At 41.3% G+C, this 18063-nt stretch overlaps 1 protein-coding gene across 5 annotated transcripts in view; it reads right to left on the reverse strand.

Annotated features, from left to right (window-relative positions):
- The window catches only part of LOC143974757 (UDP-glucuronosyltransferase 2A2-like), a 183998-nt gene that overhangs the window by 74482 nt on the left and 91453 nt on the right, over window positions 1-18063 (reverse strand). Inside the window, exon 1 of one of the 5 annotated variants that reach the window (XM_077476467.1) lies at window positions 11758-12510. The exons of 2 other annotated variants lie outside the window; for them this stretch is intronic. In XM_077476467.1, the coding sequence (XP_077332593.1) occupies window positions 11758-12481 (724 nt within the window). In that variant the 5' untranslated portion in view covers window positions 12482-12510. Of the gene's footprint in view, window positions 1-7003; window positions 7812-11757; window positions 12511-18063 lie in introns of those variants that run through there. 2 more of the 5 variants (XM_077476472.1, XM_077476470.1) reach the window with 2 other exon arrangements.

Consider the following 18063-nt stretch of genomic DNA (forward strand, 5'->3'; position numbering starts at 1 on the left):
ACATTTTTGAAATAAAGTTGAATAATTCGGAGTGCGGCTATCCAGCTACATCTTTTCTACTCAATCGTTCACACATGGAGTCACATATCAGAAATATTTTAGTATATATTGCATTGTTTTTGGTGGTAGGGTAGCTATGATTAAGCACTGATAAGTGTCAAATGTGTCAGCTCGATTGTCCCATTTTTTTGCTGTGGCTTGTATCTGTTGGATTTTTACAATAAAGACTAAATTCCGGAGTGCGGCTGTCCAGAACTTCCTTTTTGCTTCATTTGGCACAGCAGGGGAGCTGGTGCGCAGGTCCGGCGGCCGCGATGTCAGCCGGCCACCCGCGATCGCTCCTTAGAGAGGCAGAATGGTGATCTGCCAATTTAAACAAAGTAGATCCTCGTTCTCACAGGAGAGTAAAGTGAGATTGTCTGTTCCTAGTGATCAGGAACATCAATCTCTCTGTACGCCCAGTCAGTCCACTCCCCCCACAGTTAGAAACATCTCCCTAGGACACACTTAACCCCTTGATCGCCCCCTAGTGTTACCCCCATCTCTGCCAGCGTTATTTATACAGTGATCAGTGGATATTTTTAGCTCTGATCACTGTAATATTGTCACTGATCCCAAAAAAGTGTCAAAAGTGTCCCATCTGGCTGCCGCATTTCGCAGTCCCACTAATAATGGCTGATCACTGCCATTAACAGTAAAATAAAATTTTTAAAAATGCCATAAATCTATCACCTATTTTGTAGATGCTATAACTTTTGCAGGAACCAATCAATATACGTTTAATGTGATTTTTTTTAATACCAAAAAATATGTAGAAGAATACATATTGGCCTAAACTGATGAAGAAATTTTTTTTTTTACGTTTCTTAATTGGATATGTATTATAGCAAAAAGTTAAAAATTTAGTTTTTTTCCCCAAAATTGTCTTTTTTTGTTTATAGCGCAAAAAATAAAAAAAACACAGTGGCAATAAAATACCACCAAAAGAAAGCTCTATTTGTGAGAAAAAAAGGATATCAATTTTGTTTGGGTACAGTGTCGCACGACTGTGAATTGTCAGTTAAAGTAACGCAGTGCCGTATCGCAAAAAATTGCCTGGTCATTAAGGGGATAAATCCTTCTGGGGCTAAAGTGGTTAATCTGGTGACAACCCAAAATTTTGGGATTCTCTTTCACTTTCACTCATAGTGATAACATTAACCACTTATGCACCGCCGCACGCTGATATACATCCTAACTTTGAAGAGGAATGTCTAGCTAGCTGCCATAACCCTGGCATCCTCTTCTTCAGGCGGCGGTCTGCTTTCCGATAAGAGTGGTCTCTGCATCGGATTCGCCGTGAGCTCACTATTTTCGGCGTGTCCGACGCTTACCGGAGCCGACGGCAGCGGCAGAGGTAATGCTTTCAGGGTAATGCGGCGTCCTGCATGATGTGATGTTTCTGGGTACCATTATGCTGCGCAACACATCAGGCATCATACCGCAGGATGAATGTAATTCATTTGTATGCTTGAAACTGTATTGTTATGTAGTGTATTTATGCGCTGCGTCGCAGTACAGAGTGGAATGTACCCTGTTTAAAGTATTTGTTTTTTGTATATTTTCTAGCAAAATAAAGTATACATTTTCAATCAAAAAGAAGCAATCGGATGTTGCTCCTTCCTTGGTATGGAGATGAGTGAGGGGAATATGGTCCCCACCCGTCTCCATACCATTACAGGGTGGAAGCAACGTCAAAATGTCCCTTCCGTCCACAGCTCTTAAAAGGGACATTTTTTTTATTATTGCATTTTAGTGTAAATATGACATCTGAGGTCGTTTTGACTCCAGATCTCATATTTAAGAGGTCCTGTCATGCTTTTTTGTCTATTACAAGAGATGTTTTCATTCCTAGTAATAGGAATAAAAGTGACAGAATAATTATTATTTTTTTTAAAAAGAACAGTGTAAAAATAAAAAATAAAAAAATGTTGTCATTTAAAAAAAAGATTAAAAAAGATGGCCCAAGAAAGGAAAATTACAGAGAAGTAAGTGTTCAATTTTCTATTTTAGCACAGTGGTTCTTAGCCTCAGTCCTCAAGTACTCCTACAGGGAATGTTTTGGGAATTTATCTTGGCTAAATTAGCTGTCCAAAATACCAAGCCATTGACTTTGATTTAATGCACCTGTGCAAGATGAAGGAAAATCTGCAAACATGGCCTGTTGGAGGTACTTGAGGAAAGGGTTGAGAAGCACTGTTTTAGAGCACTGAGCTAAATTCTAGCTCAAGATAATCCTATTCTAATTGTGGACATTTGAGGGAAACCAAGTGAGTGTTAGAACCCCTGCTTGTCTTTTTTAGGTTGGGCTTTGTGTCCCTTTTCTGAAAATTGGCTTCACTTCCTGTCACAGCCAAACAGGAAGTGAGGGTAAAACCCTACCAATATCTTTCCTTGGGACACACAGGTCAATCTAACTAGTGTCCCCATTAGGCAAGTTGCACGCTAACACTTTGTTGTGTACACCCCAAATTATTAGGTATTTTGGGGTTTATTAAAGGCAAATCCACTCTGCAATATAAGTGTACTCGCTGTGAATCTGAGGGGAAGCACTGGTGATTTTATCATCCAATCATGTAGAAGCAAAGATGCTGTTTTTTTTTTCCTTGCATGTCCCTCTCGGATCTCCAGCGACTGCACTTCCAAGTGCACTTGTAGTGCAAAGTGGATTTGCCTTTAGTGAATAAACCCCAAAGTCCAAGATACCTAATCATTTGGGGTATACAGAGCAAAATGCTAGAGTGCAATTTACCTAATGGGGAAGCTATTTAGATTGACCTGTGTGTCCCTAAGGAAAGACATTGGTAGGGTTTTACCCTTACTTCCTTTTTGGCTATGTGACAGGAAGCAAAAAAATTTGGGAGGTGTCTTCACCCTATCAGGGGTGCAGAAATCTCCAAAAACTGACAAGACTTCTAATCCCTCTGCACTCTATCCCCAAGCAAACATAGAAAGGGATTTCATTTAGTTTAACTATGCAAAGACACATTCCTAAGTGCAACTGTGATGCATGTCAATGGCCCACTTAGACCTTGTTTAATAGAAAACACCAATTGCCTTTCACTAGAAATATTTTAGTTCAGTTCTGGAAATCTGCATCTGCTTTACTATTAATTTCCCTAACAAATTGGGTTCCTGCAGCTAGATGCACTAAATGCATCTAGATACACGGCCGATGTGTATGTTAGATGCGTAAGTGCTTTGCGCATGGTGGTATGTACCCGAGGCTCATATCTGGTTCCCGGAAACAGTGGCCAGGACACATGAATGACATCATGATACCCCTCCAGGCAGTTGCTTGTACTGCTGCTAATTTCTTCCCACCACCATGCCCTGCTCACTGTTCTCTAAGGAAGTGATGATCCTTATTTGCAAATTAAGAAAATATCCAGTTGTTCGGGAAGTACAATTCCCATCATGCCTAGTCATGTTTGTGAATGTCAGAGTTTTATAATGCCTAATGGAATGTGTAGTTCCGCAACAGCTGGAGAGCCGTAGTTTGAAGATCCCTGATCACTCTGGCATCTATTGAAAAAAGGTGGTTTCTCATGTGCCTTGTATAATGCCCAAGAAATATTGTAAGGAAAATACAAGTGGGTCATGGCACATCTACATTCCAAATTTGGCACTTAAGATGGTCATGCACTATGCAATCTAATTGGCCAATCTCTGTATAACTCGATATTTCAGCAAAATAGGTAACAGGGAGACGCACTTGAACAATTAATTCAAATTGTAGGAAATCAAACAGGCTTTTGCACTAAATCACATTTTTTTAAGATCTAACTGATTGCGGTGTATGGTCACTCTTAAAGATCAAGATCTTAAATCATTCATTTATTGGGTTTAGAAACACTTCTCTGTTCTTTGTAATTTATTGAAAGATTTGGGTAAAAATAGAAAAAAAAACACATTTCAAAGATATATTAGAAGTAATAGGAATGAGATTAGCATCAAAAGAGTTAATTAACTGAGAACACCTACTAATTGCCTAACAAGACACATTCAATGAGATGAAATGAATCCATTGTATTAGGCATGCGCTATTATCAATGAGAAAACCGCAGTTACCCTAGCACTAGTTGCAGTTTACATATTTATTATTATTTTGTGCCGGTTAGCACGCTCGGTTAATGACTTTTCCAGTGCACCAATTAAGTTATGAACTGGCACAACACATTCCTCTTAGTAAATCAGCCCCTATGAGAGTTAACATTCTATATTGTAAAGCGCTGCGTAAATTGTTAGCGCTATATAAATCCTGTATAACAATAATAATAATTCACCAACAGAGAAAATAGCTCAACAGGATAAGAAAATTGAACTAACAGGGGTAATAATATCAGGGAGACTCCAGCACTGTGTACATTTTTCCAGTGCAAGTTTCACTTTGCATTGCAACTGGAGGTTCCCTCGGCCAAACACCCATTTATTGGGCTGTTTGCACATGTTACTTCGTACACAGTGCAGGGGTCTTCAGGAGAAGTGATTTTTAAAATGATTAAAGTGAAACAATAAAAGTGTAATATTCCTTTAAATTTCGTACCTGGGGGGTGTCTATAGTATGCCTGTGAAGGGGCGCATGTTTCCCGTGCTTAGAACTGTCCCTGCACAAAGTGTCATTTCGCAAGGAAAAAAAGTCTTTTAAAATCACTTTCCATTGTCGGCTCCGGTAATACAGAGAACACTCAAACAGAAAACAGAGTGTTCTCTGTATTAGCCGACAATTCATTCATTGATAAAAAATATATATATTTTTTTTTAAAGTGTGGGGGTTCCCCTAAATTCAATTACCAGGCCCTTCAGGTCTGGTATGGATATTAAGGGGAACCCCGTGTCAAATTTAAAATAAAAAAATGATGTGGGGGTCCCCCTAAATATCCATACCAGACCTTTCAGGTCTGGTATGGATATTAAGGGGAACCCTGCATCAAATGTAAAAAAAAATTTGACGTGGGGGTCCCCCTAAAAATCCATACCAGACCCTTTATCCGAGCACGCAACCTGGCAGGCCGCAGGAAAAGAGGGGGGGAGGAGAGAGCGCCCCCCCCTCCTGAACCGTACCAGGCCACATGCCCTCAACATTGGGAGGATGCTTTGGGGGTCTGTGACCCCTCAAAGCACCATGTCCCCATGTTGATGTGGAAAAGAGCGTCATCAGGTGCGTTACATCAGAGGGGGGCGGGGTCACCCATACGTCACTGGGGAACCCCATGGCTTCCCTCACAACCAGCGTCAGAGGGGGCGGGGTCAGGTGACGGGTGGCCCCACCCTCCTAATATAAGAAACGTCAGCGCTGGGATCCCCACAGTGTCTCCGCAGTGAAGACAGAAGACGGATGCATGTATGGACAGCGCTTGACTGAAAATCACCCGTCGCTGGATCAGATCAGCCATCGCTGGACCCCGGAGAGATGATCATCCGTCGCTGGATAGCAAGAGTGGATTACCACCACTGGAATCTTTTTTTACATTTTTTTTATTTTTAATAAAGGAATTTTTCAAAAGTGTGTTTGTCTTATTTAACCATTTTTACACTTTCTTTGTGAAATGGTAGGGGTACTTTTGTACCCCCTTACCATTTCAAACAGGGGGGGGGCTGGGATCTGGGGGTCCCCTTGTTAAAGGGGGCTTCCATATTCTGACCCGCAGACCCCCACAACCACCGGCCAGGGTTGTGGGGATGAGGCCCTTGTCCACATCAACATGGGGACATGGTGCTTTGAGGGGTCACAGACCCCCAAAGCATCCTCCCAATGTTGAGAGCATGTGGCCTGGTATGGTTCGGGGGGGCGCTCTCTTGCCCCCCCATCTTTTCCTGCGGCCTGCCAGGTTGCGTGCTCGGATAAAGGGTCTGGTATGGATTTTTAGGGGGACCCCATGTCAAATTTTTTTTTAATTTGATGCAGGGTTCCCCTTAATATCCATACCAGACCTGAGTTGAGTGTTCTCTGTATTACGGGAGCCAACAATGGAAAGTGATTTTAAAAGACCTTTTTTTCCTTGCGAAATGACACTTTGTGCAGGGACAGTTCTAAGCACAGGAAACATGCGCCCCTTCACAGGCATACTATAGACACCCCCCCTCAGGTACGAAATTTAAAGGAATATTACACTTTTATTGTTTCACTTTAATCTTTATTAAAATCACTGCTCCTGAAAAAACGTCAGTTTTTAAAACTTTTGTTTGCATTGATTCATGTCCCCTGGGACAGGACCCAGGTCCCCAAACACTTTTTAGGACAGTAACTTGCATATTAGCCTTTAAAATTAGCACTTTAGATTGTGAACGTTCGAGTGCCATACACTTTAATAGGGTTCTAAAGTTCACACGAAGTTTAGATCTGTTTAAGTTTAGGTCTGTTCGCAGGTTCTGGGGCGAACCGAACAGGGGGGTGCTCAGCTCATCCTTAGTGAAAGGCAACACAGAAACAATTACACACATATTACAGGTATATTTTTTATACATTTGCACGAATGATGGGACAATCCTAAAGAAATTACCAAAATATATATTGATTTATTTTATGCATAAATCACTGTTTAGTCATACAGCTTTAGCCTTCTATGCTTCTAGGTCCCATAGCAGCTGCATGGCCTTGCTTAGCTATAGTTATTCCCCTGCTGGCCATAGCTTTTCACATCTCCTTGAGTACAACAGATAGCGAGACACCAGTCTAACCTCTGTAGTGACCCACAGCAACTAGCCTATTCGTAAAATGTGAGAACGGGAAGATTAATTCGCATTGTGTAGAGATTTACTAATTTCACAAATACCCCTAGAATAGCCCTATATGGTCTGATACTCTCCTAAGCATAACATTAAGCTTTAAATTGGGCTGTTCATGTCCTTGCTAAGGGTGTATTCATATGAAGGGAGCTTAGAGATAATTCTACAGGGAACTAACTACTATAGGTTATGATTCCTGCACCCAACAACATATTAATTGCACCAGTATACTTACCTAGTGCCTCACTGTAATATGCATCCCAGGAGGATGAAAGGACAGAATAAAATATAGCATCTTGCGATAAATAAAAAATTGTATTTCTTAGGCGTTCTATAAAGGACATTCTATCTGTGAATTCAGTCATTATAGCGGGTACATAAGAAAACGGCATGGGTTGTTGACCACAAAGTCTTTCTATAATATTAGCCATTGAGAACCTAAAGGAATAGATAAATGGCACACCAATGACCTCAGCGATAAGTTCACCACAAGGAGCTAGTGGGTCTGCAACAAGGATATCAAACTTCTCGTCTTTTAGCTTCCTTAACATCGCCTTGTTCTTTATGATGCCATCACACACTAGAAGCTGTACCTCCAAGGAGTCCGCCATGGCTTTTTTCATTCGGGTAAAGAATTCCCAGTAGGACATATTAGGAAGATCATAAATCCAAATGCGTAACAATTCCTCTAGTAGCTCTTCATGTCTGGTTCTTGAAAACGCAACAGGGAAGACTTCAAATTTTAAAGCTGAGGTTTTGTTGGTGTCCATGATAAGGTTGGCTGAGTTGACCAGCACTGTTACTTCATGACCTTTGTGTGCAAGGTTTTCAAGGATCACATTTAAGTTCATAAAATGACTGCCGTCTGTTGGCCAAGCCAGAATTTTCCCTGAGTATGCTGTGCCAATTAAACTTACATGCATCAGAAGTAAAATGCTTGCATAGAACATTTTGAAGATCTGGAGTGCATAGAGACTTCCTGAACAAGAGTGTAATACTAACTACCCAGCAACACTGCACTTTGTTAGCTTGGTTTATCAGGAAATCACATGATCTGTACATTCTATACAATGAATTCCTTCTACCAAAGGATAAAGGGATGCTTTCCATTTCTTTTCACAATGCTCCATCTACAGACCAGGAAATGATATGCAGGTCATTGAAAACAATGATAGAATTAACCTGATTGCTGTGCAACACAGTGTTTCTTATACACTGTATGAATAACCATTATATCCCTAATGAACCACTTCATTAAGTAGATAATGTAAGTAAAACAAAAAAAGTCAGTGGTAACAATGTCATATTATTTTGCTTGTTATCTTCCTATTTGGTTGTCAGAAAAACAGTCCTAAATATGGTATTTTATAATTGTTTTAACATTTTTGCTTGTTCTGGAATCAAGCTCACAGACATATCTTTATATCAAAGGAAATTCAATCACTTAAGCCTTGTTTACACTTGTGGTTGGAGGGCAGTAAAAACACATGCCCGAGGTGCATTTTTACTGTACCCAACCACATCCAACCTACAAAGACAGCAGATGAGGGTGTCCATATGCCACAGCATAATTTCTTCACACTGTCCGGTACATCTGGTTCAGCTAAATGGGCTGGCACCACAACCGCCTCACAACTGCGTACATTGATAGGGGTTAAAGCAGGTGGCAAGGTGGTGGCACACTGCCTCCTCAACGTCTGTCAAATGCCTTCTGAAGAGTGACTTCTGAGGGCAACACAAGTATAAACAAGCCTTGCTGGGTATGAACGCCGCTGCTGCTGTGTACCCAAGCGCATATTCCACTTCCTCCTCTGTGCGTGTTGATGTCACTCTGACTCCATCCTATGTGTTATGTCCATAGATTTTATCATGATTATAAAGGCTAACTACCTGCAGGTAATTTTGAAATCGATGCCAGCTACACTTCTCAAAAAAAATTGGACAAAAAAGGACAGGGCAACAAAAAGCTGAAAAAGTAAGTGGCGCTAGCAAGGAAGAGCTGGAAGAAGATTTTTCAACTAATGAGGTTAATTAGTAACAGGTCAGTAACATGATTGGGTATAAAAATAGCATCTCGGAGAGTCAGAGTTTCTCAGAAGTAAAGATGGGCACAGGTTCACCAATTTGTGAAAAGCTGCATCTAAAAATTGTCAAACAATTTCAGAAAAATGTTCCTCAAGGTAAGATTACAAAAACTTTAAATATATTATCATCTACAATAGATATCATCAAAAGATTCAGAGAATCTGAAGAAATCTCTGTGCATAAGCAGTAAGTCCTTAAACTTAATATTGGATGTAATCGTCATCAGGCCCTCAGATGACATTAAAACAGGCATGATTCTGTAATGGACATCACTGCATGGGCTCATGAATACTTCCAAAAATAACTGTCTGTGAACACAGTTTGCCATGACTTCCAAAAATGCAAGGTAAAGCTCTATCATGCAAAAGAAAAAGCCATATCTGAGCACGATTCAGAAGAATCTACTCAGGGGCAAAGCTGAATTAAAATGGTCTGTGGAAATCTGTTCTGTGGTCAGACAAATCGAAATTTGACATGCTTTTTTGGCAACCATGGGCTATGGGTCTAACTGATGGGGGGGTGGTTTTCCTCGTTTTCCTGGGGAGTCCATACTGATGAAGGGGGCTATATACCCTCATCTGTGAAGCTGAGCTGTATACCCTGATTTGTGAGGCTGAGCTATATACTTTGTTCTGTGATGCTGAGCTGTATACTCTGTCCTGTGATTCTGGGGTTGTACACTCTGTCCTGTGATACTGAGCTGTATACTCCTGACACTATGGGTGGAAGTAAGTGGAATACAGGGGACGAAATGGGTAGATTATATAAGGGGTGGGGCTTATGAGAAGCAGGAGGGGTCAAAACAGAAGGGCAGGGTCTGGCCCCCCCCATCCTAAAACTTTACCAGCCGCCACTCCCTGAGAGTGTGCACTTTCAGCCCATATCCATTATTTAACTATAGCTTGAATATGTTTTGGTAAATACCTGAAAAAAAAAACTAAAATTGTGCCTGTGTCCACATATATATGGACCTAACTATATTTGCAAAATTTTATAACAGAAAATAAGAAAACTTTTTTTTTCTGCCTTTTTTTGTTTGTTCAGCAAAAAAAACAAAAAAAAAAAAACAATGGTGATTAAATACCACCAAAATAAATCTCTATCTGTCTAAATAAAATGGAGAAAAAATAATTTGCAGTGTTGCATGACTAGGCAATTGTCATTCAAAGTGTGACAGCGGTGAAAGTTAAAAATTGACCTGGGGTAGGAACTGGGTGAAAGTGCCCAGTATTGAAATGATTAATATTTGTGTACAGAGTGTTGGAATCACAGAGGAGTGCTGGCAGGCATATCGCTGTACTATCAGTGTAGGAAGATTATCACAATTTTTTATACTTGTTAATTTTCACTGCAGAGGATCAGAAGTCAAGATCTAAGTTCACATGCTGCCAGTGTTAGTAAGTGGCTTCACAATCCTCATTGCCAGGAAACTTGTGCCAAATGACATTGCAAAAGAGGTCTGGGCGTAACACAGCAACATAAAAAGCAAGAATCTGTGTGTATGTACAGTGTAGTCACATATGGTAACCCGGCAAGATAGACAAATTAGGTAAAATCATCAAGTAAAATGTTATGTTTCTTAAATGTGTGTGTGTGTTGATATAGTTAAAGTATAGTTACATTTTTTTTAAATCAGCACAAGTGACTGTACTTACATTGAATGTGCCCCTTGTGCTGGTGACTGTTATATTCCTTTCCTTTCTGCCCCCAAACCCTGCAACTGTAATCTTCTGATTCTGTAGTAGTTAATACGAGCCACCTAACTTGTCACTGGCCTTTGTCAAAAGTATGGACTATGCCAGCCCTTTCCGCCCCCATGCTTCATTCATAGGAGCTGTACTATTACTTCCCACAGTGAAAAGCACTCTATGACTGGAGGATGGGTGGATGAATGAAAGGTTTGCCTCCTCCATTCACAGAGCGCTTTTCATTGTGGGAAGCTAGAATAAAGCTTTTATGAATGAAACACAGGTATGGAAAGGGCGGACATAGTTGGCATTTTTGATGAGTTTGATGAGATCACAGCTACTGGCTACTGGCTATGGATGGTGGCAGAGAAAAGAACATTTCAATTGCCAACAGTTGCCAACTGCAACAAGGAACAATTTTTGTTTATTATAAGTATCATCCCTGATGATGATTATAACAAAAAAAGCTAACTAAATTTAAGTTTTAATACACATATGTATATGTCAACTAAGCAACATATAATTTTGTATAGTTAACATATAGATATATACATAGTTAGTAAGGTTGAATAAAGACAATTGCCCCTATCCCTGTACATTGGTCCCTACCCTCAAGGAGCCCACGATCCAAGGTCCCCATTCATATACTAGGGCCAATTTACCTACCTGCATGTCTTTGGAGTGTGGGAGGAAACAAATACAGGCACAGGGAGAACATGCAAACTCCAGGCAGGTAGTGTCGTGGTTGGGATTCAAACCATCGACCCTTTATACTGCTAGGTGAGAGTGCTAACCACTACACCACTGTGCCACCAGGTATGTTCAACCTATATATCTTTCCACCTTAATGAAAGAAATTCTACATAGTTTCCACATCACTTATTCTCTAAAATATGTCCATAACACAAAACTAAATGAAAGAAATTGATTACAGGCATACCCCACTTTTAAGTACACAATTGGCTTTATTTACTAAAGCTGGAAAGTGCAAAATCAGACTCACTTCTGCATAAAAACCAATGACCTTCCAGATTTTATTACCAAAGCTTAATTGAACAAGCTGGGGTTAGGAGCTCATTGGTTTCTAAGCAGAAGTGAGCCTTATTTTGCACTTTCCAGCTTTAGTAAATAATACCCATTGTGTACTTAAAAGTGGGGTATGCCTGTACTCATATATTTGGTTTTGCCACATTCTCCAATTACTTTTCATGCTCACCTAATACTTCACTGTAGTAACCATCCCAGCTGCCACCAAACACAAAATAGAATAATATGTCTTGGAAAAGATAGAAGTTTGTGTTTTGCCATCTCTCTAGGAAAGACATCCTATCAGTTAGTTCTGCCATGGCTCCAGGCACATAGGAAAAGGGGGCTGGAAGATGTCCACATAGTCTCTCCATTGAGTTGCCCATGGAAAATCTAAAAGAATAGACAAATGGAAGTCCAAGAACTTCAGCAATAAGTTCACCACATGGGATCAATGGATCTGAGATCAGGACATCAAACTTCTTGCTTTCTAGTTTCTTTATCAATGACTTGTTCTTAAGTACCCCGTCACACATATGATTTTGCATTTTCTGTTGTTCGGTCACCATCTCTTTCATTTTTTGATAGAATTCCCAATAGGTCATATTAGGTACATCAAAAATCCATAGACTTAAAAATTCCTCAAAAAACTTTTCATTCTCCTCCTTTGTGAAAGGCACATCAAAAGCTTCATATTTGATTGGTGATTCTTTACTGGCGTCTGCACCCATTATTAGAGCGGCCGAATGAAGCAACACTGTAACTTCATGATCTCTATTGGTAAGTTCATTCAGGATTATTTTAATATTTAAAAAATGACTAGCATCTGTTGGCCACACCAAAATCTTTCCAGCAGAAACAGTGTTGAAAAGACATGTGTGCAGGAGCAGAAAAACAATCCCAGTACAGAACATGATGATGACTCACTGTGATCTGAGGTTGTGTGAGGTGGTACAAAGTGTAAAAAACTTTGCGGAAAACTCTGAACACTAGAGGTAAAATCAAACAGTGCCTATATATTGTTAATAGCCATTTTCCAGTAGACTTTTTAGTAATAGAAATAAACGGTGTTTCCTAGTGTGGACATTTTCCCATATTTTGCAGAGCAGTGTTGCAATAAAATATGTATTTCTGTCAATCTATTTCAACATTGCATAAAAGACTTTCTTGGAAATTAAACTTTCTTGGAAATTAAACTTTTAATTCATTTTGGATAAACTAACAGAGAGTTAGTAGGGTTATAAACCCTTTCAGTTTTTTTCTCTTCTGCATCCCATTAACCACTTCAGCCCCGGAAGGATTTACCCCCTTCCTGACCAGAGCACTGCGTCGTTTCAACTGACAATTGCGTGGTCGCACAACATTGCACCCAAACAAAATTGACGTCCTTTTTTTCCCACAAATAGAGCTTTCTTTTGGTGGTATTTGATCACCTCAGATTTTTATTTTTTGCGCTATAAACTAAAAAAAAACTATTTTGAAAAAAAAGCAATATTTTTTACTTTTTGCTATAATAAATATCCCCCAAAAATATATAAAAAAAAACAAATTTCTTTCTCAGTTTAGGCCGATATGTATTCTTCTACATATTTGGTTTGCATAAAAGTTATAGCGTCTACAAAATAGGGGATAGATTTATGGCATTTTTCTTATTAACTTTTTTTTATTAGTTATTTTTTCTGCGATTTTTATCGTGACTGTGACATGGCAGACACGTCGGACACTTTTGACACTATTTTGGGACCACTGTCATTTATACAGCGATCAGTGCTATAAAAATGCACTGCATACTGTGTAAATGACACTGGCAGGGAAGGGGTTCAACACTAGGTGGTGATCAAGGGGTTAAGCTTGTCCTAGGGAGTGATTCTAACTATAGGGGGGATTGTCTCACTAGAACATGACAGAGATCACTGCTCCCAATGACAGGGAGCAATAGATCTCTGTCATGTTACTAGGCAGAACAGGGAAATGCCTTGTTTACATAGGCATCTCCCCGTTCTGCCGCTCCATGACATGCCCACTATGCTGCGATTTAAAGGGGACGTACCTGGTTGTCTCCAGGCATTATCACTGAGACCTCCCCCCTACTTCTCAAATGTGTTGTAACCTTCTAGAAGAATTGGAGGGGAGGTAAGGTGGAGTTGCCTGGAATATTCTGGGGGCTCTGACCAATCCCCAACTTGGATTGGCAGGGGGCAGGCCCCCTCAAATACTGAGGTTTAGCCCAGCTGGGGATGAGATGTTTGGGTGGAAGCTTAAGATCGAGTGTTAGGCTGTCATGTCCTTTGAGGGAACACCCCAGTTTGGGGGGGGGGAGGGAGAGCTGGTACTGTAAGCAGTAGCCACATGTGGGACAGCTATCAATACAGACTACCTTATAAAGCATATCTTAGATGAAGCTACCTCCTTTGGCATTTTGAACTCTTTAGTAAGGATGAGCCGAACAACCCCCTGTTCGGTTCGCACCAGAACCTGCGAACAGACCTAAACTTCGCGTGAACTTTAGAACCCTATTAAAGTCTATGGGACTCGAACGTTCACAATCTAAAGTGCTAATTTTAAAGGCTAATATGCAAGTTACTGTCTTAAAAAGTGTTTGGGGACCTGGGTCCTGCCCCAGGGGACAGGGATTAATGCAAAAAAAAGTTTTAAAATTGGACGTTTTTTCAGGAGCAGTGATTTTAATAATGATTAATGTGAAACAATAAAAGTGTAATATTCCTTTATATGTCGTACCTGGGGGGTGTCTATAGTATGCCTGTGAAGGGGCGCATGTTTCCCGTGCTTAGAACTGTCCCTGCACAAAGTGTCATTTGTGCAGGAAAAAAAGTCTTTTAAAATCACTTGCGGCTATATTGTCGGCTCCCGTAATACAGAGAACACTCAATGAGTGTTCTCTGTATTAGCCGACAATGCATTAATTCATTGATTAAAAAAAAAAAGCGTGGGGGTTCCCCTAAATTCAATTACCAGGCCCTTCAGGTCTGGTATGGATATTAAGGGGAACCCTGTGTCAAATTAAAATTTTTTTTTTTTTTACGTGGGGGTCCCCCTAAATATCCATACCAGACCTTTTATCCGAGCACGCAACCTGGCAGGCCGCAGGAAAAGAGGGGGGGACGAGAGAGTGCCCCCTCCTGAACCGTACCAGGCCACATGCCCTCAACATTGGGAGGATGCTTTGGGGGTCTGTGACCCCTCAAAGCACCTTGTCCCCATGTTGATGTGGAGAAGGGCCTCATCCCCACAACCCTGAGCGGTGGTTGTGGGGGTCTGCGGGCAGGGGGCTTATCAGAATCTAGAAGTCCCCTTCAACAAGGAGACCCCCAGATTCCGGCCTCCCCGTTTGAAATGGTAAGGGGGTACAAAAGTACCCCTACCATTTCACAAAGAAAGTGCAAAAATGGTTAAATAAACACACTTTTAAAAAATAATTTTATTAAAAATAAAAAAAGATTCCAGCGGTGCTAATCCACTCCTGCTATCCAGCGACGGATCTCCGGGGTCCAGCGATGGATGATCATATCCAGCGATGGGGGATCTCTCAGTCCAGCGCTGTCCATACATCCGTCTTCTGTCTCCACTGCGGAGACACTGCGGGGATCCCAGCGCTGACGTTTCTTATATTAGGAGGGTGGGGTCCCCTGTCCCCTGACCCCGCACCCTCTGACGCTGGTGAGGAAAGCTATGGGGTTCCCCTGTGACGTATGGGTGACCCCGCCCCCCCTCTGATGTAACGCAGGTTTCTGTTACATCAGAGGGGGCGGGGTCACCCATACGTCATTAGGGGATCCCTGGCTCCCCTCACCAGCGTCAGAGGGGCGGGGTCAGGTGACAGGTGGCCCCGCCCTCCTAATATAAGAAACGTCAGTGCTGGGATCCCTGCAGTGTCTCCGCAGTGGACAGGGTTGAGAAGCACTGATTTAGAGCACTGAGCTAAATTCTAGCTCAAGACAATCCTACTCTAATTGTGGGCATTTCAGGTAAACCAAGTGAGTGTTAGAACCCCTGCTTGTCTTTTTTAGGTTGGGCTTTGTGTCCCTTTTCTGAAAATTGGCTTCACTTCCTGTCACAGCCAAACAGGAAGTGAGGGTAAAACCCTACCAATGTCTTTCCTTGGGGACACACAGGTCAATCTAACTAGTGTCCCCATTAGGCAAGTTGCACTCTAGCACTTTGTTGTGTACACCCCAAATCATTAGGTATTTTGGGATTTATTAAAGGCAAATTCACTCTGTAATAAAAGTGTACTCGCTGTGAATCTAACGGGAAGCACTGGTGATTTTATCATCCAATCATGTAGAAGCAAAGACGCTGTTTTTTTTTCTTTGCATGTCCCCTCGGATCTCCAACAACTGCACTTCCAAATACACTTGTAGTGCAAAGTGGATTTGCCTTTAGTGAATAAACCCCAAAGTCCAAGATACCTAATAATTTGGGGTGTACAGAGCAAAATGCTAGAGTGCAATTTACCTAATGGGGAAGCTATTTAGATTGACCTGTGTCAATCAAGGAAAGACATTGGTATGGGTTTATCTTTGTCTCCCTGTAAAGGTAAAGCATAATGGGCTACTATGAATTGCATAATAGCCCATTATGTGTCACTTAACTGACACAGGAGCCAGCGTTGTCACCGCTGTTCTCTGTAGCACGGAGCGTCCATCTTCTTGCGGGTATCGCTGCTCCGGCCACTCACAGCGCCGGAGCAGCAATGACGTCACTCCCACGTATGTGCACGGGAGCCGCCACTAACGGCATATCGCCGGTAGCAGCGGCATTCCAAGTGCGCCTGTCTTTTTGTAAATATCTCCTAAACCGTGTAGGTTTAGGAGATATTTCTTGGACCTACAGGTAAGCCTTAACCACTTCAGCCCCGGACCAATTGTCAGCCTAAGAACCAGAGGTCTTTTTACAATTTCGCACTGCACTGCTTTAACTGGTAATTGCGTGGTCATGCAATGTTGTACCCAAACGAAATTTGCGTCCTTTTCCTTCCCACAAATAGAGCTTTCTTTTGATGGTATTTGATTGCCTCTGCGATTTTAATTTTTTGCAATATAAATGGAAAAAGTCAAAAAATTTCGAGAAAAAAAGATATTTTCTACTTTTTGTTATAAGAAAAATTGAATAAACTAAATTTTAGTCATACATTTAGGGCAAAATGTATTCAGCCACATGTTTTTAGTAAAAAAAAATGTCAATAAGCGTATAGTTATTGGTTTGCGCAAAAGTTATAGCGTCTACAAACTAGAGTACATTTTCTGGAATTTACACAGCTTTTAATTTATGACTGCCTATCTCATTTCTTGAGGTGCTAAAATGGCAGGGCAGTACAACCCCCCCCCCCCCCAAATGACCCCATTTTGGAAAGTAGACACCCCACAGAAATTGCTGAGGGGCATGTTGAGCCCATTGAATATTTTTTTTTGTCCCAAGTGATTGAATAATGACACACAAAAAAAAAAAAGTTTACAAAAATTTGTCACTAAATTATATATTGCTCACACATGCCATAGTTATATGTGGAATTACACCCCAAAATATATTCTGCTGCTTCTCCTGAGTATGTGGGACTTTTTGGGAGCCTAGCTGCATACGACACCCCGAAAACCAATCACTGCCTTCAGGATTTCTAAGGGTGCAAATTTTTGATTAAATGATATATTGCTCACACATGCTAAGGGCATAAGTGAAATTACACCCCAAAATAAATTCTGCTGCTTCTCCCGAGTACGGGGATACCACATATGGGGGAGTTTTTGGGAGCCTAGCCATGTACGGGACCCCGAAAACCAAGTACTGCCTTCCGGATTTAAATATAAAACGCTACCAAAAAAAACTGTTAGCGATCGCAGGGATCAGGCCTGACTCTGCGAACGCTGCAGTTATGTGTTTAGTGTTTTGTAAGTGACAGTGATCGATCGATACTGCACTTGGGTGGGCTGGGCGGAGGGGCAAAACGCAGGTGCTAGCAGGTATCTGGGCTGATCCCACTAACAATGCGTTTTTTTGGAACCCTAAACTGCTGGGGACGCTAGTATAGATCTGATCAGTCAGATATTGATCTGTTCAGATTCTATACCACTACGGGAGGTTTATGATTTGCGCATGGGTGTTAGTGGTACTAGCACTAACCTAGCGCTGCCTGGGGTGACACAGTCCCTGACCCTAAAACCTAATTGATATCACCCGCCGGGTGATCAGGGGGTTAAACCTTTATTGGGTAATAAATGGTGGGTGCCCTGATGCTATAAAAAGCAAACTAACTAACCAGAGTCACTCGTAACACTTATAGGGTGATCAATGGTGAAAGGGTTAACTAGGGGCAATCAGGGGGTTAAAATCTTTATTAGGTAGTATTTGGTGGTCCCTGGCGCTATATAAAAACCTGGCGGGGAACCTAAATAACTAACTGGCTAACCAGCGACCCCATCGACACTTATACGGTGATCGCTGGTGAAAGGGTTAACTAGGGGCAATCAGGGGGTTAAAA

This window comes from Lithobates pipiens, unplaced genomic scaffold (assembly GCF_037356315.1).
Source record: "Lithobates pipiens isolate NorthernLeopardFrog02 unplaced genomic scaffold, aLitPip1_a1.2 Scaffold_13, whole genome shotgun sequence".
NCBI lineage: Eukaryota > Metazoa > Chordata > Amphibia > Anura > Ranidae > Lithobates > Lithobates pipiens.